Genomic DNA, 23780 nt, shown 5'->3' with positions numbered 1-23780 from the left:
GCCCATGCCCATGCCTGCTCCGATTTGGGTCAATCAGGTCCGATGCAGACATCTCACAATCCCAAGATGTTGGGACACGATGCGCCGTGCACCTGGCGCTTGCAGCAGCCCATCTCTGGCATCCCCCATCCTCGGCCCTTGATTGCCCTCCTCCGTCCCAAGTAGCGGCGCAAACCAAACGTTTGGTGTATTGCGCGCGTGGGGGAGGGGAGGGAGGCGAGAACGTCTTTCCCCCAGGCGCGATAGGCATCTGTCTCTCTCGGCCGAGGACACAACATCCACCTACTACAAACAAACATGGTTGTCAGACCTAACGTCCTTTCTCAATTCAGACCGTTTAGTTCGGTTTCAATCACTGTTTGGGCGCCTTTGCCAAAACTCTCCCACTCTGGCGACGGTTCACACGGCACCTGATCTAGTCTGACGGGAACGCGCGACGTTGGCCATACACTGCCGAAGAAAGTAAGAATAAACGGAGGGGATTATTCCCCAATTACAATCGCCCTTTCAGCATCTCTCATTTTCATTGGAATTCGTAAAAACATGGAAAATGCGAAAGGGAGCAACCAGGTGGGCGCAAAACCTGACGCGGCGCAATGCCCACAATCCCCACACGCTTGCCATGCACGACAGTCCATGTGCTTCCCGAAAGCTTGCCATGAGTGGTCCTGCGCGTTTCTTTTGGCTCTAGACGAAGCTGCAACTGCGACTCGAGGCCCTGTCGGACGTTGACAGACCAGGTGTGACTCAGTATTTCCCCAAACTCAAAATACCGTTGTTGTAGATCAATTCGCCCCGGTATCTATGAATGGATGGGTGACTGCAGCTGATGATGGACGACGAGAGTGATGATGGTGATGACTAGGCTATGCTTATGTCGTGTTATTGCTCGTTCAATCGCAGCCCTCGTAACTTTGCAACTTTGAACTTCATTGGGGAGGGGGCCGGAAGCACCGCCTCAGGGATTGATACAAGCAAGCACCAGCCCCTGCTGGAGCGCATGGGAGTGGCTGACCGTGATATCCGAGGGAGTCCAGTAACCTTTCGTAAATCAGCGAGGCAAGTTGTTCCTGGTGGCTCAGCTGCGATCAATTGGGCGACGGAGAGCGAGCATCGTCGTCCGGACCGTGGGAATGCGCGGCCTTCGGGCGCCCTCAATGGGCGTCTAGCATGGACGTCCGCTGTAGACCGCGGCTACAGGCGGTAAATTTGGGCAAGGCAGAGCTGGAAACAGAAAGCCTCGGTTAGTCATCTACCCGGCAGCTCCGGCATGTGTCATCTCATTCTCATCCCCGCGATCGAGGTGACTAATTCAACACAGCCCGTCCGGGGAAAGAGGGGAGAGATGGCGTGTATTCGGGATATTCTTTGTTCGTTCTCTAGGTTTCAGTTTATTCGGAATATTTTCTGATAATAAAAAAGAGTGTTATTTAAAAACACCGGATTAAAATCAAAGTGTTATTTTCAGCAGGTACTAACGCGATCCTCCATCTGTGCGGCTTTTACACTTTGCATCCTCCCTCCACAGCAAATGGACCCCAGCTGCGCCCTAAGAAGGCTGCCCAACCCCCGGAACCACATGGCCCAACATCCCCGGAGCTAGCCAAAACACGCCAACCAAAGACCACTCCCCCCCTGCCTAAGGTATTCCACGCTCACCTGACTGGAAACTGACATCACCGCAGCGGCCTTGAGCGTTCTTCTTTGGCCGTCGGCAGTGCCCATCAACTACTGCGTGGCCGAGGCACCAGCTGTCAACACGTCTTTCCCAGTCCTCTGCCTCCCCTTGGGCAAACGGGTGAAGGGGTCCTCTTCATGGGGCATGTGCTCTCTGACGTAGCCGGTCGTGAATGCCTTCATCGACACCGATGCGGCGCCATCGTGTCTCGATAACGGAATCGAGATACGGAAGGGAGGGCAGAGATTTGGACATGTTGCCGTTTGGCCACGGGTCTGGCGGGTTGCTGCGCGTTGATGTCACTTCCTTCCCGTGCCTCCGTTCTGCGGTCCGGGCCACGGGGTTGCGAATAGCTCCGTGACTTGGCCTCGGCGCCCGTTTTCGAGAAACAACCCATGTGTTTACCGGGATGCCGGAGAACACAATCTAATGGTGTCTTTCAGATGTCAGTTTGAATGTTCTTTTTGTCTTCTTCGTTGTATTCCTCCCTGATCCACCCCGGTGCGAGTGTAAGCAGGCTGGCGTGGGGGAGACACACCTACAACGGCCAGCCAGCTTTTGTCTCTCCGAAGCGTCGACGAAGGCATCACGAGTCACGTCTCCTACAGCTTTCGAGCAGGAATTGGAAATCATATGTTCCAAACTATGATTTCAGTGTTCTACCTGGTCCCCAGTGGGACGAACCCAGTCTCAGGCGTCGCTGCCGCTGATAAGGGTCCAAGACCCGACCGCATGTGATCTTTCTCAGAAGCGAGGTGACGCTAGTTGTCTTTGCCAAAGAAGGGGACTTCTTGGCCAAGATATTTGACCAGGTCATTGTGTATTCGAGATAGTGTTTGCCGGATCCTGAGGAAGTTATCGTCATGGAGAGCCAAGATGCACACCTTCATCAACAATCAACGTGTATTGCTCAGATGATTACCGTCATCTGGCATGGAAGTTAAAGAAGGAAAGAAAGATGGTGTCGTAAATTGGTGGAAGAAGTCTGTAGTAGCTGAGAAGATTGTGGAAGAAGGAGTGTTGGCGGTGATTCCTCGAAGGGAAAGAGCGTTGGTACAGTCCTTCCATGGAAGGCACTCCTCAAACATGCTCTTGCCTGATAGAAGGAGCCCCAAACAAGTTCCTTCTATTTCCACGTGCTTTTTGCCAGGTCGAAGAATTTTCATCTCGCCCATCTGAAAAATTCTTTGCAAGCACTTTTCCCGTTCGTCAGCTCCTAGATGATCGCGTTGACGTCGGCATTGATGCACTTGGCAAGACTCGATTCTCACGATGGCTAGTCGAAGGGGCGGGTCAGTACTCTTCCTACCTATGCCTGGTGGGTTGATTCTTACATTATTCTAGCCGAAAGAGTGGTGGTCACCTCAACTTGAATGTCACCAAGCAAGGCTTCACCCCTATCAACGGCCCCAAACGACCGTTGACACCCACATCCGCTGCCACAATCGCGATTCCGGCCAAACGCGTCGCTGTGAACTCTGCCGCGGCAGCGCCGGAGCTCAATGGAGACAACCAGGATGCCTTCGCCGTGCTTGCCTCCTACTCTACGGTGGACGATATTCCCGCTGAAACTGTACACACGTACCATCCGTCAGACTTGTTTCAAACCCAAACTTCGCTGTTGCCATACGAGATACCCGAGGCACCACCTGCATCCTTGGTTCCGAATGTCCAGCCCATGGAGCTGCCCTCGGATGACTCCTGGATGGACGAGTTCGTCGACCTGGATGGCGGCGTCCAAGGGCTCGACGATACTGTCAAGCTACTCGGTGGTCATTACGATAGCGAGTCTCAGGAACTATCGAGCCAACATGTCGAGCAATCATCCGTTGAACTTGTACCCGCTCCTGCAGAAGACGTTCCTCACTTCGAGGACGACTACGGTCTTGACGATTCTGACGATGAGGACATGATTCAGCTGGTGGAGGCTTCAGGCGACAACGCTTCAAGAATTCCACCGTCGAGTGTCACGCAGATGGACGGTGACTTGAGATCGGCCGAAAGCTACGATTCGCGGTTGCGGCATTCCACGCCAGCGCAAAGTCAACATGCAGATCTCAAGAACGCGTTCGAGGAGCCTGATCTCCTGGACGAGGACGTCGACTGGGATCTTGTGACAGCATGCGCAACGAAGGCCACAACGACCCCTGCCGAAGCAAAGCACACCGGTATTGTCAGTCCAAATCCCAGCGCGTCATCGGGCATGACTCCCATCACCAGGCCTCCTTTCCCCAAAAAGACGAGAGACCGATCCGTCGTCGTTGGTCTCTCAACCACGATTATCTTGCGGACGTGCTTCAGGATCGGGGAATTGCTGAATGCCCACACCAAATGCGCACGAGACAAGCAGGAAGTTGTTATGGAACTGTTTGCGCGGATCAGAAACTCGAGCCGTGAGAGTACTTCCAAAACCCAGCATTTCGAGTTGAAAGATCTCTTCACCGATCGTAAGCCGTTTCTCTATGGGACGTTCAAGGAATGGAAAAGCGGTGGGCTCGTCGATAGCCAGACTCAAGCGCTTGTGGGACGAGACTGGAAGGACAAGCTCTGCCGATGCATTTGCAAGCTGGTAGAGGACAAGAAGTCGCCGATTGGGCGTTCGGCGCAGATTCTGTCCATTTCGGAGACTACCTGGGACGATGCCCATTTTGCTTTGCGGATTGTCACTAGAGATCCGGGATCCGACGATGGAACGCAGGATGAATCCATGTCTTTCGAAGCTTGATTGGCGCATTCGTTGAAATGAAGAGGCACAATTTTGAAAGGGAAAACTTGCTGTATTTGGACGGAATTGCTTGGTATCGGATCTTTCAGATCAAAGAACGGATAGATGGTGCGAGTTCACTCGGAGAACCCGTATATTTTTAAGTGTTACTGAATGAAAACGATTGGTGCTCTCGTCATTACGGTTGACCTCCCCAGGGTGATTCATGCGTCGGGAGTATATTCGGTTATTCTGTGCCATCTCTCAAGGAAGTAAGTGTTCAGATGGTTCAAAAGATACGAAAGACTGGGGACCACACAAATCAACATGTTGTCAATAGAAGAATGTTGTTGACAGTTCACGATGCTTGCTTCCTTCTGATCTTGGTTTCGTGTTCTTGGTAATCCATGCCGCTGGATATCCATAGGACCAATCAGCATCTGCAGGGAATTAGCTGCCTGAAGAATCCCCGCCTTCTCCCGTCAGCCCACTCAGAGGGACATGTAGTCAACATCTCTTCCGTTGCTTGAAGATTGGACAGAAAAACAGACAACGAGCTTGGTTGGGAAACGGGGATTCACCGTGACGCCGGATGGACCCAGGAACGCAACATGCCTCGATCCCCGAGGGTAGGTGCGCCAAGTGCCGCAAGATACCCTGGCGCTACAGCGAATGGGTCAAAAACGGACCCGTCTTTAGAGTCGAGCATCACGAATCGTGGGCCGCTCTAATAGAATCGGCTGCCGCGGGTTGTGACCTCTGCCGCAGTCTGAGGGCTCGTGTCATTCATGAAAGTGGCGCAAACATACCCCAGGGCGTACCTTGCGTACTTCGTATCACATTTTTTGATTCGGGTTCGGGATTCCTTCCCGAGTACACCATCGGGGACAAAAAGGAGGATGATGTCTTGCTTGTCATCAGAAGGGCAGATGGGGTTAATATCCAACGGGCTCCTTTGGTTGGAATCAAACGTAATGTCGCCCCTCCTAGTCCATTGACTATGCGATGCTGATATCGGCAATAGGTTTTAGCCCGGAGACTCAACAGGCTGATCTAGATGCCCTGATCAGGGAGCGGATAGAACCCTGGATAGAAGACTGCATTCATAGACGTGGACGGCATGTAGACTGCAAACCAGTATCCGTTGAGGGACAAAAGAGTTTCCATTTGCCAACGCGGTTGATTGCCGTCGGAGACGGCAAAGACCACCCAGCCCGACTCGTGGAGTCAAAGGACCTGCTCTCATTGAAGCCAAAGCCAGAGTATCTAGCCCTAAGCTACTGCTGGGGCCAGAGCAACGAGCCCGCCAAGACTACGAGGGCAAATCTCCAGGCGCGGAAACAGCGGCTCGAAGAACACGACTTTCCAAAGACGATCCGAGACGCCATCAACCTCACTCGTCGCATGCGCATCGGATTCCTGTGGGTCGACGCCATATGCATCATCCAACCTAGCAGCCAGGACCCGTACCTGGGAGACTGGGAGGAGGAAGCCTCCATGATGGCGTCCTACTACGCCAACGCACGCTGCCTCATCTCCGCCCTAGCCGCCTTCGACTCCAGCCAGGGCATCTTCGCAGAGCGCCCCGCCCAACGATACCCCCAGACCAACACCCCGATAGCCTTCGACGAAGCCCGCAACGAAACGCTCTACCTCCCCGTGGACGAGCTCATCTTCCACAAGCAGTTCAACACCCAGCCGCTGCTCACCAGAGGCTGGTGCTTCCAGGAACGCCTGCTCTCCCCCCGCGCGCTGCACTGGGCGGCCAACTGCCTCTACTGGCAGTGCCAGAGCTTGACCCAGGCATCCGAGCAGGACCCGGAGGACAAGCTGCCGCGCTTCATGCCCGTCTTCACGCGCGACGAGCCGCAGATCTTCCAGAGGGACGCCGAGTTCGCCCTGACGAGTTCGTGGCTGAGGGCCGTGGTCGAGTACATGCGCACCAGCTTCACATACCTCACCGATCGCCTGATCGCGATCGAGAGCCTTGGGACCCGTCTGGCCGAGATCCACGGCGTCGAGTACTTCGCCGGCGTGTTCAGCTCGGAGCTCACCCGGGGGCTCCTCTGGCGGGTGATGGACGGCTCGGAATCATGCGAGAAACTCTCGTATTTCCCGTCTTGGTCCTGGGCCTCTAGCTTATCGGCCATCTCATACCCTGTTGAATTTGAATACGCGCAGAACACCAGGCTCAAAATTTTGCTCAGGGTCGGTGGCAGGGGGGAGGTGTTTCCGCCGGGCTGCTCAGCCGTGGACTTTGGCACGCCTGAAAGGCGATCCCTCCGGCTGGAGGCGCCGCTGATGAATATCGTCCCGGTGGGTGTGCGAGCGGAGTTTAGGAGGTCTCGACGATTGCGGTCTTTCTATTTCAGGGACGAGTCGTGGAGTGCTGAGGGCGAGATGATCTTTGACGCTCCGCGTCTCGTGCCAGAGGATTTTGCAGATGCAGCAGTGCTGATGCTCTCTGTCCTAGACTTACAGACCGAGATCGAGATGGCTGGTCTCGTCGTTCGACCTCAAAATGCCTACTGCGAACGCGTTGGATTTGTGTTATTCAGGACGCCGCTGGAGCCGTCTGAAAGATCGACAAAGTTGGCGGACTTGATGGCCAGACTTGAGGAAACACGATCGAATGTGAGTCTTATATAGCAACGCGTTGAACATTACGTTGGAACGCGGTAGCCTAGCATGTGGTTCATCAAAGGATAAAATATTGTAGACTTTATTCGTTCAATAGAGACATTGTGAATAGAAAGCATCAATCATGTACAAAATGTACGTGGCAGGCTTCTTCAACCCTTCACTCTCATTTAATCATCTCTTTTCACGCCAAAACCCCCTTACAACCAGGTGTAGCACTCATCAGCCACGGGCACCTCAACGCTGTAGAGCTCCTGCGACCACCACTGGGTGGCGAAGCCGACGACGCTGAAGAAGAAGTCGCTCTTGACGGCGAAGCCCTCGGCGCAGGCGGTGTTGTCAGAACCAATACCAGTACCCTCAGTACCGGCGCCCTGGCTGGCGGAGAGGGTGAAGTCGTTGACGAGCTTGGAGTGGGAGGTGACGCCGGTGCTGAGGTCGATGGCGCCGCCGAGTATGGTGAAGGCGAGCTGGACGCCGAGCTCGACGTAGGGGTTGACGCCGACGGCGGCCTTCTCGGAGATGTTGGCCTGCGCGGTCCAGACGGGGTCCCAGCCGGTGGCGGCGGTGGCGGACGAGTTGACGAGGTCGAGGTGGAGCTTGGCGTCGGGGAAGGAGAGGCCGAGGTCGGCGGTGACGGTGGCCTTGGCGTCGGCCTCGAGCTCGACGCCGATGGCGAAGCCGAGGGCGGGGCCGAGCTTGATGATGCCCGGGATGTCGACGAAGTTGTAGGCGAGGTCCTCCGGGTCGTAGGTGAAGTTGCCGGCGTAGGGGGCGGTGGCGGCGACGGTGAGGCCGAGGCGGGCGTCGAAGACGGTGTCGATGTCGAGGGCGAGCTCGTCGACCTTGAGGGGGATGATGGAGTACTTGAGCACGCCGGAGAAGGTCATGGCGGAGGAGAGGGAGGCCTCGTCGGCGGTGATGGCGACGTAGGGGTCCGCGGCGAAGAGGGTCGTGGCGGCGGGGAGGGCGAGGGTGTTTGTGATGTGGACGCCCTCGTCGTCCCAGGAGATGTCACGCTTGGCGGGGTTGGTGACGGGGACGTTGGAGAAGATGATTTGCGTGGAGACTGAGAGGAGGTGTTGGTTGTCACTGATTTAATGTGAAGCGATGAGAGGGTGGACGACTTACGGGCAGTGTTGGCAACATCACTCTTGTGAGCGTTGGCGACGACCTTCAGGGTGGCAGCGTCGAAGGTGACGGTGTCCACAACGAAGAAACCGCGCTCGTTCTGAACGTCGCAGTTTCCGGCGTGGTTGGTGACCATGACGAAGTCATCCAAGGCCTGCCAGTCGCTCGAGGTCTGCTCGAAGGCGGCAGTCTCGTTGAAGGTGACGGTGATGCTCTCCGCGGCGCAGTCCACAGCAGCGACGGCGGCGACCTCCTCGAGGACCACGGAGGGGTACTTCATGGCCAGGGAGACGGAGACGAGCTTCTCGTTCTTGGCGCCATACTCGAGGGTGATGTTGCTGGCGGGCACCAGGTTGGCCGGGTCGGCCTTGTTGCAACCCTCGCGGAGGACGGGGACGAGGGTCGTGGTGGTGTTGGCGGCGTGAGCCGCGGCGGCCAGGGCAAGGGTGAGGAGGGCGAGCATCTTTGGCGGCTGCTTTGGGGGGATGAGGACCTAAGGAGAGACGAAGGCTGGCGAACCTAGACCCGTGATGGAGGCTGGGGGAAGGGGATGAGAGAGATCATATAGACGGGCGAGATGGAGGCACAGGAGACTGGCGTGTTGGTGCCACCTTGGCGGTAGGTGAGCATGCAGGTCTACCACAGCGTTTATCCACCGGTATTACATGCGTGCATGTAACCACGATGCCCTCACGGGGACTCTCACGGGTCAGCGCCGAATACCCTCATCTTATTTCGATATCACGTCCGATATCCGATGCCACCCCCTTGCGCGCGCGTCTTCAGCGGCCCCGCAGCGTTCAAGGTGGTGCACGAGTCACGGAAAGGGACCCCAAGAGCAACTCAAGGTTAACGAAAGTTATCAATAAATCGCGCCCTGGGTGCAACCTCACAGACCTCGATTTAATGTCGCATCGAACCGCGGGGTTCAACTTTATGGGCATGTCTTCTATCGATGAAAAGGATGCGCTGCTCTCGGCCGAGCAGGTGAAGCGGGTAAGATAATGGGCGCACAGAGCACTCGTGCCCCGCGTGGGAAGCTGCCATTGGAGGGACGCTTGCCCCCGGCACGTGGGAGGTTCTGGGAAATATATTATATTGACACATGCCGCCGAGGGTCATGGGCGGGATCGTAGCATCTCCGGCGGGGGTCATCGGGTGGGAGAGCCCGGAATGGTGTTCGGCGGGGACCCTGGGAGGCCGGGCGCTGATCCCAAAAGGGGTCTTGCGGCCGAGGCCGGGATCCACGGGCGGTATTTGCAGAGTCGGTGACCGATTTCGGAAGTTCGGGGATGCGACCTTCTCTCTTCTGCAGTGTTAGATAGGCTTCTACGGGGCACAGCGAGGATGAAAGAGGAATGTCATGTGGATTGCTCGACTCGTTCATCATTAAAATATAGACGCGCGCTCTGCTGGATATCTGCTTCGTGTGTCCTGACTTGTGGCTGGCAAGACACAGCCGTACCACACTCTGTCAACCACTTACCCCACGTAGCGGGGTCACAAACCCTGACAGAAATGGCGAGCAAAAGAGAGAAAGGAAGGTGGCAGGTGTGATGGTCAGATATCACCATCTTGGCTCTCCTCGCTCATGAGCGGGCGTCTCGAGCGCGTTCTTGTCGGCGAATGGGTCGTCGTCGTCCTCTTCGTCAGAGTCCTGTTGGACAGGCTGGACGGGAGGTCTCGGGGGCTTGGGAGGAGCGGCGGGGACTGGAGGCGAGGGCCTCGACATCGGGGCCGGGCGTGGCGGGGCGGGGGGACGAGGGGATGGCGTGTGGCCGATGCTCAGGCCAGAGACGTCCGGAGGAGGTGGGGACATGGAGTTCTTGGCCTTTTCGGTCACCACTATTTAATGTCAGCATTCGGTTCGGGCTTGGTGTGCTGGAATTATCGTACTTCGATAGATGTGAGCTTGCTCGGCCAGATCGTCGTCCGAGTCACTGTCGGCGTCGATGGATCTGTCGAGTTGCTCAAAAGTCATGAGGGCCGTGACGAGCTCGTCGTTGGCTCTTAGCAGACTGCCCAGCCATTCCTCAGACTCGACGTGGTGAATCTAAGGGTCGTCAGTTATAATGTCACAGACACCGGCACAGCAACACTCACGTAGCGCAGGATCTTTCGCCTCAGTTGCTTGCAGCCCTCGAACCCTGCGACGGCCTGGGGGTTCTCGGAGATTCGCTCCCTCTCTCTGTTGATGCTCTGGAGGGTGTTGTTGAGGTTGGTGGTTGCGATGGAACTTTCAGCGATGGCGCTCTTCATCGCCTCCTTCTCAAGCTCGAGGTTGAAGGGCTTCCGCTTGCCCTTCTTCTCCTTGTCCTTCTTCTTCTTGTCCTTGGAACCACCGAAGAAGCCGCCTCCCGAGCTAGATGGGGACTTGGTGTGGCTGAAGGAAGACACGGTGCCAGATGCACCGCCATAGGGCGTTTGATGAGACCGGGAAGACTCGCCAGCACGGTGAGTAGGGGAGGGGGGCTTATCCACTTCCTCCTCGCCGAACGGGTTCTCCGTCTCGCGAACAGCTTTAGATCTCTCCTGAGTGGCAGCGACCTTGCGTTTGGGGAGTTCCTGATTTTGTTAGCGGCAAACTTTCCTTCGCATGAGGAGTTTTACCTGGTGAAGCTTGGCGATGCGCTCCAGGCCCGGGGTGCTCTTGTACTGAGACCAGCTGCGGAACAACTCCGTACACTTCCTCTTAACATCGGGGTCGGATAAGTCAGATGTTCCGCAGACTCTCAGACGTTCCAAGAGAGTCTCATCGGCGAAGGCTCTTTGGAAGCGAGGGCCGGCATTCTGGATGAGACCGTCAAGGATGGTGAGGGCTCTGAGTTGGCGGTGAACGTTGCCGTACTTGAGCTTCTTGCGAATGGCGCGGGCAGCTTCAGCGGGACCGGAAGCCTGCAGCTTGATGACCTCGACGAGGTCGGGGATGCCGCTCAGGTCATCTTCCTCGTACGTCTCACTGGTGAGCGTCTCGATGTTTACGGTGACAGCCGAGTACGGCTTCTTCTGCAGAGGGTGTCAGCGCTCACTCATAGGCTGTATTTATGAGAGCGATCTCATGATGGGAAGAGAGTCCGGGTGAGCTTTCGTGAAGTGAAGTGGCATCAGGTAAGCTCCGGAGTGGTGCCCAACGGTGATTCGTCCGGCCGCGTCGGACTCTCTTCCCTGCCGTAGCGCGCGCCGAGGTGACCGAGAGTGGAACTGCAGGGCCTCGTACCTGAGAGAACATGATGCTAAGATGTCTCTTGCTCTATATGCGCAAATCTGTGTGGGCGGATGGAAGAATACCACGCAGATATCTCTGGGTCGTGGTGGCGCGGCCCAAATGAGTCGGCGCCGGACCTGAGGTGGTGAGGGGTTTGGAGGCTGCCGCTAGGAAACGGGCAGCTCCAACGCGAGCGGTCGTCGGAGGGGTAAAAGGATACGGAGCGGCGCGGACGAGATCGTCGCCGGCAGATACAGATACAGGAGATATGAGGTCAGAAAAGGGCGGACTAGAGATAGACGTTGAAGGATCGGGGTTCCGGAGCGGGCATTTCGGGGGAGGCGATGTGCATGAAAGGTGAGCGACAGGAGCAGTGGTGGTGGTGAGGGACGGACGAGGCAGGCGGTGGTGGGGCAGGCAGGAGGGCAGCACATCCAGTGTCCAGCCAGCGGTGCAGCTCAGCTTGGCTCCGCGGGGTCGTCGCTGTTGCACTTGCAGGGCTGCGAGGGCGCGTGAGCTCTGCGTGAGGTGTGAGCTGGCCCCGCTGACGTAGTGTGTCCAAGGTGAATCACAAGCCGCGATGGGTCTTATCCGCTGTTTCGTTGCACAAGAGGGGGCACTTCAAACCACCAAAGACCCGTCCAAGCAGGATCTGTGAGTAGACGATGTTTTGCGACAGAGCAATCAACCTCACAAACAAACAAAAAAAAGTCTGAAAACTCTCAGCTCTGATCATTGAGTACGTACCACAAGTTCGCCTATCAAAGTTTCGGACCCTGAACGGCACAGGGCTGATGAGAGACCCCGAGTCAAGACTGTTTGCTCCCAAAATCCAAAGAGCTCCAAGCTGTCGACATCTGACGAAACAAGCTCGCACAGCAGGCGCTTGATGCACGGCCCATTCCACCGGCTTTCCCGTTTTCCGCCAGTGACTGGCCCCAGCATTCATTTCATTGGCCAGTTTGGTTGTTCCTGGGGTGTGATGACTAAGGTTATGCACGAGCATAATTTGTATTACATTTATGAACTTCGCCCGCCTTCTTTCGATAATGGTATCATCAACTCTTTACTTCTCATCATCGCGATTGACCCGAAAGAGCTTTCTTGTTGCGCAAAACTCTCCCACATACGTAACCATCACTTTCAACATGCACATGGGCGCCTTCTTCGCTCATATTTCGCGGAGTATTTACTATCAAACATGCCTTCGTAGAGTGCCCTGGCTGCCTCACGCAAGCCATGGCGGAGGGCAGTACTGGCTTGACAGCCAAGGCGCGCGGAGACCTTTGGAGCTATTCAAATATCACCATTGCTTCAAGGATACTATGAGAGTGAATGCAGTGTTTTATATGAATGCGACCCTACCTGTAGTTTCACGATCACGATCGATGTTTTCTCAACTCCGATATAAAGCCGCATAATGCGTGAGCAATGATACTTTCTTATCTACATCGAACCTCCCAATGCGCTACGCCTGGGGGCATATAGAGGAAGTTTTCTGAGTTTTGAGTCACATGCTATCTGAGTCACATGCTATCAGAGTTACAAAAACCACGCCATACCGTGGGCTCACTCCATAGCTGCCGTCCATCGTCTGTCTTATCTCGATCTGTTGGTTCCGCATGATTCGCTTACTTGTTCGTTGACTTCAACGCGTAAGGGTTGTGTTCTCACATCAACATTAAATTCTCAACTAGATGAGCTCAGAGACAACGGACGCTTCGGGGTCAATGACTCCGGTGCCCATCTGGACGATTCCCACGGAAAACCGGTCTGGGAGGTCGTGGGCTCCGAAAATAAACCATAATGGCTAGAAAAAGAAGCACAGCGAGATGCCCTCTGAGAAGTCATGCGTATTGGTCTTTTACGGCGTCATTTCCGCATCGTCGATTGTTTCCTGATATACAAACTCTGATCTGCCCGAATCTATAGGTGCATTGCATCAAGTCCGATAACCGCTGGCCTACAAAAGGGGCAAAGGCCAGCCTATGTTTTCTTCCCAACAAACCAATAGGGCAGGCTCAATTGACTGTTGAGTACTTTAAGATACCTACTGTGAGTGAGAACAGCTTGATAACCTAGGGGTGTCGCACCATAGTGAGGAGCCAAAGCGTCCAGTCTTGGTCCCATTGTCTCGTTAGTCGTCGTTTTCTCTGGTTTCAATATATTCTTCTGAGGATTCATTCTATGCCTCATCGGGCACGTTGTAGCTGTTGATCATCCGGCGAGACCACTACAGACAGCTGAGCTAGCCTATTCACATGAAATCTAAGGGACATGCATGACATAGGAGATGGGATATCGCTAACGCGTCCCCACGCCATTTGAGAAACAAAATTTCCAGCCAGTGAGTGTACAGGCTCATTGAATAAAGAACTCGGCTAGGGGAATCGCTCGCGTCGCCCCTAACCCAGCCAGCATATTGTACAACATTCGACCATCATACCCATTCTCACGACCACAGGGACTGCTCTCAACCACACATGTCAAAGCAGCTGGCTTCCTAGTTCCAGTATACTGATATTGACAATCCGAGAACTAAATATCGACAGAGAAACCCGAACCCCCGATTCAAGATCGCAGCTCACAAAGCTTAGAACTTGTGCTTACTCCAATCCTTGCCTTCTTCCTCTTCCTCGTCATCACCACTCTCCTCGGGCGGATCGTCAACCTGCCCATCCCCATTCTCATCCTCATTGCCATCCTCGTCACTGTCGCTCTCATCATCATCGGCGTTGGGATCCGGCATGACGATGCTGTTCAGGAAGGTGATCTGCCCCGCTTTTAGCCGCATTCAGTCATTAATCACAACAAGTAGACTCACGAATGGTTCCATAGCCGCAATGACCTCGCAAACCTTCTCCTGGGCATCCTCCTGGGTGAAGATCTGGTCGTCAACCTTTTTGCTGATGGTAAAGTTGCGCAGCTTCAACAGCTCGATATCGCGGTGATCGGCAGAGTAGTTCTGTGCGTAAGTCAGCATCATCACATATCGCCGCGTGTCAATCTGCACCCACCATGGGCCTCTTCTTCAGCGCATTGCCTTTGTTGACATCCGCGAATGCCAATATCGCGGCCTCCTCGCCAGCCTTCTTAACCTTGGGCAAGAAGGTCCTCTTGAATCGCTCGTCATTCAGAACCCTCCTCCATCGCCTCGGCCGCTCGTCGATGCTAGCCCTCAACGCCTGCAGATGCTGCGCCTCAGGACACCACAGCCCGCCGCCAACGAAGCATGAGCCTGGCTCGAGGTGGATGTAGTAGCACGCGTATGGACCCTTCTTGCCAGTTCTTGACCAAGCAGCAGAGAAGTGCGGCTATAACAGCAATTCTTAGTCAGATTCCTGATAGGGGGCAATGCATGTGGCATACCTTGTAGGGCGTCGGGTTCTTGCTGAACCGAATGTCCCGATGAATGCGAAAGATGAGATCCTTGACAGGAAGCTCAGGGATCGTGAAGTCCACTTCGGAAATCTTCTCCGTGATCGTCTCGACGAAAGACTGCCAATCCTTTAATGCACGTCTGTACTCGCCATCATGGCCTATCACAGCTGTCAGCAAAGCCCTTCCGTACACTTGAGTGTCAGTAGCTTACTCTTGAGCCACGATCTCACATTGTTCGCTTTCAAATCCTTCAAAAACAGCAATGTGTTCTTGTGCAATATCTCATCAGAGTACTCAACCCCATCGAGACCCCTCATCTTCTCCAGTGGGATAATCGTCACCCTCGGCTTCCTCTCATCATCCTCCTCCTCGACCTCTTCTTCTTCCTCGTCATCCTCTTCCACCTGCTCGTCCTGGTAGTCGTCCTCAGTCTCTTCAACTTTTTGCTTCTTCGCTCCCTTCTTCACCGGAACAGCCTTGGTCTGAGCTTTAGCCTTGGGCTTAGGCTTCGCAACAGCACCCTTTGGCCGTCCCCGTCCGCGCTTCGGCTTCTCTTCCTCCTCTTCTGGCTCATCAATATCACTCTCATCCTCGCCATTCTCATCAAATCCATCATCACCATTAAAGTCGGCCTCACTATCATCGTCGTCCTCAAAGTACTTGCTCTTCTTGGGCGTGCTCGAGATCCGGCCGGACCGTCGGCGGGGCTCGTCCGCCACGGGAGACGCGGCACGTTTGCGGGCGGGCATTTTGTCCGTTGACAATTGAAATTGAGGGCCCGGATGAATTGGATTTCTGCAGGCTCAAAGACTAAGGGTCAATTTTGTCGCACAATTGGTCGTGGCGGCGTGGACATGCGCAGCTGGGCTGGAAATTGGTGTCGTCATAGTTTCAGGCGACGTGGGGGCGCGGAGAGGACGCGACGAGTTTGACGCGAGGTCACATGGTCGCGCACGTGCCCTCCCGTTGTCCTCATCTCCTGGGAAGCTATCCCATGCTCGTCCTTGACATGGCATTCATCCACACAATTTTATTGACGGAACATTTTCGAGGATTTTTAGTGATAAGATTTGTACTCAGAACATTCTCTCGTATCGTGCCAGACCTTATGGTGTTTCTCAGTTCATATATGCATTGCCCCGAGCTCCTTCGCAGTCCGCCCGATCCGGGCCACGGTGTTCGCATGTCAGACGAGTCGCTGCACCCCTGAGCCCGACTCCGACAGCTGAAGGCCTGGTGGATATTCTTGAGAGTATCTCAAAGCCGAAGGACCCTCAATCACTTTGTGGGTGGCAGACTTTGCAACGTCGGTGTGCGCTTCGCGCGAAGCCAAGGCAATTTGTAATCTTCAACTTCACAAAGTCATAATTTGACAATCCAGATGTCGCTTCATTTGATATTGGGAAATAGTATGGCATCTTCGTATTTTTTCAATGCTAAGCTTTGGAGCACTCTGCTGTCAACTTTGTCGGGTGATCCCGCCGTACCGTCCCTTTGGTGAACCATCTCCTGGATTTGCCACCGCTCGCCCTGAAAACCGTTCATCACCAGCTTCCCACGTTTATTCTCGAAGCTCCCGCGTAATATCGTGTCGCAGCCGTGCAGCTTCTTGCGCAGCACACTCGCGTTCTCTCACTCATATCAACTCCGTGAAGTGAAGCCACTCGAACTGCTGCAATTGCAGTATTGGCGCGTCTCGCCTGCATCTTCATCGCAAGAGCCCCTGAACTTATACCCCCCTCAAGGCTTTTGATTACGATATGATCGATAGCTAAACTGTCTTATTAAGGGGTGGCGGAGGCATTCTTGTTTGGAAATTCGGATCCCCAATGCTGGCGGGACTGTTGCTACTTTCCCTGGGTTTCCACAGGTTTTGCAGCGTGTTGAGGTCGCGACCCACGTATGTCCATCAGTATGAGCCGGTGACGAAAGCGAAGCTGCTCTCGCTGGATGAACTATGTTTATTCAATTCTATTACACATTCGACAACACCTCTGGAAAGGGGCGCGTTGCCAAGTTTCATGTGAACTAGAATTTGTCCATCGAGTGACTTTGTCTGGTGAGGAACCCTATCCGCCGTACAAGCATTAGCAGAATGTCAGTCAGTCGTACAAAAGAAATCATTGTCGTTTGAACGAATCTTAGAAGGCTGGATCAATCGTATATAAACTCTGAAGGGACGCACAGGAAGCTCGCAACAGCGATCAGATAAGTCGTGCTTGGATAGAGGGCTACCATACCGTCCTAGATGTGTGTCAAGCGAACGGGATGTAAAGAGCGCAACGAATCAAGAACAACATGACACAATGACATTATGTCACTTGAGCAAGCATTCTAATTCCCGCTATTTGTGTTATCCAGAGATAATCAGAACAGTGTTCAATCAATGTGGGGGCGGCAAGTATCCAGCCCTCGACGTATGTTATACGCAAACCCGCGGCGATCCGTAATCTTCAACGTTAAAAAGGTACGCCTTAAACTGAAAACGTGCTCCGCTCCTCATGATGACCGAGCCTGGTGGAACTCTCTTATGCTCTGTTTTGCCGCGCTCCTACAATGAAGTTCATCCAGATCTCTCCACCATCAGGCCCTTCGCCGTACCGCCTCTCGGGTTGCCTCCGACCCTCCCGATGACCATCCACCACTAGTGTCCTGCTCCGTTTATTCGACCGTACCAGGCGAGTCGAGTGTTAGGATATAGAGTAGGCATTCTACTTAGGCGTTAAACTTGGGTTCTTTCACCCAGATCAACCTTGCATAGTGAAGCCATTGCAAATGCCTCCAAAAACAAACGTCAATGCCATGTTTGATTTCTGTTTTCACCACGAGAGACTACCAATATATATTGTTCGCAAGACACATGTTACATTGTGGCTGAACTCTTGCATCTTATCAAAAAGATGAAGACCATATTGATCCTCAGGACACACGACCAATTCTTCTTGTACGGAAAAGAAGTACGCACATCACATGAACGGAGCAAAGCAATTCCAGCCTACGAGTCCCCTTCTCCGCCAGTCATGTCTTGCGGGAGAGGTAAAGACACGCCTGCCACATTGACTTTCCGGCGTCTGCTCATTCGACCCTACTAAACCTTCGATACCAACTCCGAGAAGCGGCACAGGATCATTAAAAGTCACGGGTAGATGACTATCTCCCTCACCTCACTCATCTCAGTACCTCAGTGGCAACCGGGAGATCTTGTCCTGGAGCCCGAGATCAGAGTACAACAGGACGCACCGAAGGCGACATTAGAGTACTGGGAGAAACTGCATTAGGCTTCTATGTACACGCAGTATCTTTTATAGACAACCAGGACTACAGCTCACCACCACACTGTGATCCCCTTCTATAAAAGATCAAGACCACAGCACGTAGATAATGCCGACGCGACAATAGGTCTACTTCGCCCATAGACTAATTGCAAGGAAGTCTCCTGGACATTCCTCCCAAGTCTATCCATACTTGCTTCTCGCACTACAGCCACAGGTCGCCACACCTCAACAGACGCGCCCCCCCCCCCCCCCCCCCTTCAGTGTCCCCCGTCATCGTCCGCGTCCGATACCATCTTATTCCATCTTATTCGGTCGCAAAGACCCGCTGTTGTAGTAAGCAACCCATGAAACCCTCAGGTCTTCAGTTGAATAATCCTGCCTTGACGTTCTTGCCGTTCCAGCTCAGAAGAGGCCCTGCGTCAGAAGTATCGATCAAACCAATTCATTCGTCCCGGCCCTATCGAAAAGATGAACCACCACCGTGAGCAGAGGACTTTTATAACCACCAGCCTACCGCATCATCAAGACCATGTAGCTTCTTTTTAATCCCATATGCCATATACACCCTCCTCCGGGCGTTCGCTTAGATAGTGAGCTTATCCATCTCAGGGCCCGAAGACTCTGTACCATGCTCGTATAAAAGCCGCCACGGCTTCCTCGAATTGGGATTGCTCGACTAATGCGGTCTCTCCGCGAATATGTTTCTATGCCCGTTGATCAAACAGTATCTACGAGATTGACTCTACATCCGCGCTCTGCCGCCAGCCACGACCACCACCAGCACCAAAACCTGACCGCCCGTCCTTCTACACCCAATACCCAGAAAACAATGGAGGGCAGAGCCAACGATTCAGCGAACACGTACTCAAAATCAACTTGATCATCTCGCACTTGATACAGATTCGTCGTGCAAAGCACACATGACACCAGTCCCCATGCCTCTTGACCCAAAACATCAATGAGACCCGTTCTGGTAGTAGATTCTTCTCACCAACCATTCATCAAACAGTTTTATACACCACTCCTCCCTCCCCACATCACATTCTCGGACTCATCTCCACCACTTATCCGACGCAAAGACGCTCATCTTCGATATAAGACCCCTCGCCATGCTCTAGAACCGCTCCCTCCAACAATCATCCATATAGATGGCATTGTGACTCAAGAACCGACGGTTCTCCTGGTTTTACAGCTTTTGGATGACAGCCAAAGTTCCGATACCGTCCCAATTATCAAGCCAATCCAGAACACCTCCCCATACATCATCCCCCAGCCCTTAGAATAACGGGGGAACAAGCACAATGACGAGAAGGAAGGGTACCTGCATGTTAGATAGAAGCTTCTTCGCAAAGCGGTTGAAGATGAATACATCATCGTCTTGATACACTGCTCATATTTACTCAATTCCTTCCTCCCATGTGGAAAGAAGCATTGCGGGATTCTGGCTGTCAGTGACGGGCGGGTGGGTTATTTGTACTCGACCTCGACTGACGCCTCGGCCCGGCACCTACATCGACTGAGACTCAATGATACCCAAATGGTTTCTCGAACAGGCATTCCACACGACATAAGAGCTGCACGTGGTAAGGCAGCTTCAGAGGTTGCAATCATTTCATTATTCATCCGTCTCTCCGACAGAAGCTACGGACAAATGGACATCGCCGCGTAACAGGAAAAATAAAAGCCATGACAAAGCAATAAATAAACCCAGCAATGCGCCGTCGGCGCCACCATCACTGTACAAGCAAAATGCAATAAACTCCACGCCCCCCAGCAAGTGTCCGGCTAGATTTCCCCTCTTCCCCAAATCTGTTCGCCGGTGTACACTGCCTGTTGGTACTCTGCCGGTTCGACGCCCCGAAATCCCGACAACGCCGCAGACGCGGCTGTCTAACGACACGCCTCGCCCTGCGCCAGTCCTTCGAACCACAAAGCCTTTCTGGCTGCTGGCAGAAAGTCTGTCACACAAACGCAGTTTTTTTGTACAGCCACCGTAACAATTCCGTCGTCTTGGAGAAGCGTTTACCCCGACAAGCACAAGCTGTGCCGCAGGTGGTCGGTTCAAACTGGTTAAAAGAGGTCCAGTCTTGGCATCGTACGGTCAGACAAGCGATGTCCCTTCTTGAGACGCATTCCACAATGGCCTCGTCCATCTAGTGTCGAAGCCGTATAGCTCCGCCTCCTGGTCCTAGCCGAATACCCCAAGCTTTCACGCCAGACTGGGATCATGCGCAATCCGCCCAAGAGGTGTCCTGTCGCGTGGCTTCTCGACCAAATCGGCGTATCCATCCAAGCTCGATCCCATCACTCGGACCATCTCGAAGATGTGTGATCCCTTGAAAGTTTCCGCCCAGAGTCGGATGACTGCAGCCGCCAATTGCCGCAGCCGCGTGCTGTCATTCGCAGAGATCTCGGTGCTCGCGGGCTGTCCAGCCGCAGGCCCACCCAGGGAAGGATCGATTGGCACGGCAAACTCGGTCTCGTCCAGCATTCTCCTGACCGACTGCAGCAAGTTCTTTTCTTCGGCTGTCGCAGGGGGGTCATTCGGTCCGATCGATGCGAGGGTGAGGAGCCACTTGGACAAAAGAATGGCGCATTCGAAGTTGCACACTGCAAGTAGCCGAATTAGCACCCGTCGTCGATCGGTAAAGAGAAAACTTACATGAGTGCTGTATGCTCCATTCCAGAGATTTCGTCCTTGCGACGTAGTTTACGCCGGCCTTGACAAGCATGGACAGAGCATGGATCGCCTGGAATACCGCTCTGTGCAACCGCCCAGTCCGGAACAAGAGCGGCATGTTGCTCAGAGACGAAGCCACCAGCATATGGTCCCGGGTTTCGAGGCATCTGCCTGGGGGAATCTCTGTGTACAGCCGCATATACGCCAGCCGCAACAGAGCTGTGGAGTTGAAAGCCACCTGCCCTCCTTGGAAAGATTCGCTACTGCCCATGTGTCCAGATTCAGCTGCACGCAGTTGGTGCCGGTGTTCGAAGCTGGATTGCCACACTCGCAAGGCCTGAGTAACCTCCTCCACGTCCTCCGGCTTCAACCCTCTCTGGGGCTCGAAGGGTGAGCTAAGCGCGAGTGAAGTCTGCTTGAGCAGGTAGACGTGCTGGAGCAGGGCGTGGATAAGAACGTAGTTGCCAAGGGATGACATGTGTGGGGGTAGACCCTGCGGTGATCGACCAAATAGCCTAGCGAAGGCGTCGTGCACGGTAATCTCGACAGAAGGGTACGCCTGTCGAACTTCTTGCCATTGCCATGCTGATTCCGCTCTCCACAACCGAGATGGGAACGGGAGGAACAGGTTGAGTTCTGACGTCAAGATGAGCGGCGGCATGTTGTAGGCTATACTGCAAAGGTTGAAGAAGCAGTACGCAATGAGCTTCGTACGAGTCGCTCCCTCCAGTCGAATCCACGTCTCCCAGTCTGGTGCCACGGCAGGGCTGGATTCGGCAACCAAACCTTCTTCGCGTACTAGCATGGCGAGCTGGCTCTGAAGAGAGAGGGCTTCGTGAAGAATCGCCTTTGCTCCCCAAAGCCCAACAGCAAAGAGGAGAAGCACTGCTTGTATCGTTTCAAGCCGTGCTTGCGGGGTATTCGGCGAACTATAATCTCAAGTCAGTACCTAGTGATAACCTCCAGTCGCTGCTACACTTACAAAGGTTCACGATGAGTGTCTTGTGTCATTGGTCGATCTTGTTGCGCCGAGGCAAAGGTATGCCTGAAGCCGGAGCTCGGGGATGGCCGCGTCGAGTGCGGGCTGTACGCTGCAGGGGTCGGAAGCAGAGCGTGCACTTCATGACTATGCCTTCGTCGAATCTGCTCCAGAGCCACGGCTTTGGCGGCGTACCACAGCGCGTGGCCCCTGTGGCTCTCGAAGCGGTACTGCGCGCCTACAGCAAGGATAGCTAGGAGAAGCTCAGGTGCCATCTCCGCAGGCGTCAATGTCGGGATGTGGAGGAATGGGAGGTACTCGTGGAAGCCGCTGATGTATCCCTCCAAGAAGCGCGTAAGGGTGTGGCGTGACGGGAAGACGAAGTCATTGGGAATAACGGATGAGAACTCCTCGAGCCTGTTCTTGATAATCGTGTGGTCGGCAGCTGAGATCCTGAGCGGCGCTCTCATCGACTCCTCGTGGCTCCGGGGACCGCCTTCCATGATCTCTCGTCCATCCGGCTGGACCGAGGGGAAACGCGAGGGAAACTGCGAGGAAGGCTTAGAAGGCCCCCGCTGATGCAGATCACCTCGCGGCCAAAGACCGCCGATCTGCTGGTCGGATTCAAATGGAGGTGGTAAGTAGGAAGAAGTTCCGAGGTCGTCGAGGAAGATGTGATAGTCGTCGTAAGGTGCAACAGGCGGCTGAGGAGCGAACCCAGGGGCCAGCACGTTCGGGTCCTCTCTAGGGCGATCAGCGTACCCCATTTGCTCATCATAAGACTTGATCCTCGCATGCTCTGAGGGCGGCCGTCCCATATCCGCAATCATAGGTTGTTGCATGGGATTAACTTCGCTGGCCAAAGCTGCATCGGAAAGCAAGTCAAGGTTGCAAGCGGCGGCACGGGCCGGCCCCGGCATGCGAGGATCTGGGGCCATTGTCGATGCCACGGCCGTTATCGTCTCCTGGTGATACTGCGGTTGAGGGGGTTGGCGTTGAACGCCCAACATCTCGTGTTCGACGTGGCTGTCGGATGAGGACGGTGGGTTGTGTGTGCTAGACGAGGTCTTCCGAGGGCGGTTATTTTCCTTGCTGCCCTCGTTGAGGTGGACGAGTTTCTCATGGCGGACAAGTAGATCACTGATGTCCATATAAGCATATTTCTTGGTCGGGTCGAAGGGATGTTGGGCGTGTTGTGGGCGAATATCAATAACAGGAAATCGTTGGAGCAAGTTCGGGGGTCAGGATGGGGGAGAGGCTTGGGATAAAGCAGGTTGGGTAAGGTGGTGCATGTGGAAAACGGTAGCATATGGCGTCGACGTGGTGAGTGAGGGTACTTGGGTAGAATGGTATGGCAAAATGACGGAAGACTAGGGGGGTAAGGTTGAGAAGAGACTCACCGTCGTCCGAACGTTTTCCCACAGCGAGCCCAACCACAGGCAAAGGGCTTCTCTTTGGTGTGCGTTCTTTCGTGCCTTTGGACATGCTCCACACGCCTAAAATGCAAAAGCAATGTAAGCTAATGAGGCACATAATGAGGAGCGAGGGCCAAGGCAGGGCAAGGTCAGGCTGGGGGTCTTGGACTGAGGGGCTAACTCACCTGAAGCGCTTGCTGCAATACTTGCACGGCAAGGTCTTGGGTTTCTGCTGCCGGGTTTCCCCATTCTCCCCAGCAGCATGAGGAGGCTGTCCCTCTATCGACTGGAGAGGGAGCATTCTGAGAAAAAAGCTACCTCGGAAGGGCAGGTAGGAAAGGAGGGTACGGTGCGCTCGGATAGGTATAGAGGTCGAGGGCCTCCAAGGTCACACAGCACAAGAAAGTGGGGGAAATGGAGGAGGTAGGCGGAGCAGAGTTGGGTTCGGAAGGTAGACACTTTGCGGGGTGCGCAGCGTGTATCGATATGATGAAATGGTTGAAGGACGGGGTTCAACCAAGAGTGTCTCGTTGGAGAACGGCGAGAAGAGAGAAGCGTATCGGTGTAGCCGCTCTCGGTGGTACCCCTCGCCCTCTCGTCTCTCGAATGCAAGCCTCGCGTTGGCGAGTCTCAGTCAGCTAGCTGTGCGCTGGTCGGCGCAAGTGAGCATCCACGGATGGCGGGCGGCCGTT

At 54.4% G+C, this 23780-nt stretch overlaps 5 protein-coding genes across 5 annotated transcripts; 1 reads left to right on the top strand and 4 right to left on the bottom strand.

Moving 5' to 3' along the window:
• Positions 1–2950: 2950 nt before the first annotated feature.
• On the top strand, positions 2951–4403 carry mug37 (Meiotically up-regulated gene 37 protein; the record flags this gene model as incomplete). The annotated part of the gene is made up of 2 exons (XM_037329818.1): positions 2951–2970; positions 3023–4403. The coding sequence occupies 2 exons, from the start codon at positions 2951–2953 to the stop codon at positions 4401–4403; spliced, it is 1401 nt and encodes a 466-aa protein (XP_037171509.1).
• A 2819-nt stretch (positions 4404–7222) lies between these two features.
• CGCA056_v014575 (uncharacterized protein) lies at positions 7223–8616 on the bottom strand (the record flags this gene model as incomplete). Its single annotated transcript, XM_037329817.1, has 2 exons — positions 7223–8091; positions 8154–8616. 2 exons carry the CDS (start codon positions 8614–8616, stop codon positions 7223–7225), a joined length of 1332 nt encoding a protein of 443 aa, XP_037171621.1.
• Positions 8617–9720: 1104 nt separating this feature from the next.
• On the bottom strand, positions 9721–11382 carry lsb5 (the record flags this gene model as incomplete). Its single annotated transcript, XM_037329816.1, has 5 exons — positions 9721–9998; positions 10050–10206; positions 10257–10718; positions 10764–11159; positions 11371–11382. The coding sequence occupies 5 exons, from the start codon at positions 11380–11382 to the stop codon at positions 9721–9723; spliced, it is 1305 nt and encodes a 434-aa protein (XP_037171620.1).
• Positions 11383–13951: 2569 nt separating this feature from the next.
• CGCA056_v014573 (uncharacterized protein) lies at positions 13952–15488 on the bottom strand (the record flags this gene model as incomplete). Its single annotated transcript, XM_037329815.1, has 5 exons — positions 13952–14131; positions 14183–14323; positions 14376–14672; positions 14728–14897; positions 14951–15488. The coding sequence occupies 5 exons, from the start codon at positions 15486–15488 to the stop codon at positions 13952–13954; spliced, it is 1326 nt and encodes a 441-aa protein (XP_037171834.1).
• A 4735-nt stretch (positions 15489–20223) lies between these two features.
• CGCA056_v014572 (uncharacterized protein) lies at positions 20224–22611 on the bottom strand (the record flags this gene model as incomplete). Its single annotated transcript, XM_037329814.1, has 3 exons — positions 20224–20624; positions 20677–21623; positions 21677–22611. The coding sequence occupies 3 exons, from the start codon at positions 22609–22611 to the stop codon at positions 20224–20226; spliced, it is 2283 nt and encodes a 760-aa protein (XP_037171622.1).
• Positions 22612–23780: the final 1169 nt, after the last annotated feature.

This window comes from Colletotrichum aenigma (assembly GCF_013390185.1).
Source record: "Colletotrichum aenigma strain Cg56 chromosome Unknown KSG_Cg56_contig10, whole genome shotgun sequence".
NCBI lineage: Eukaryota > Fungi > Ascomycota > Sordariomycetes > Glomerellales > Glomerellaceae > Colletotrichum > Colletotrichum aenigma.
The sequence above is the reverse complement of the archived record's forward strand: the minus strand, read 5'-3'. Positions and strand labels throughout refer to the sequence as shown.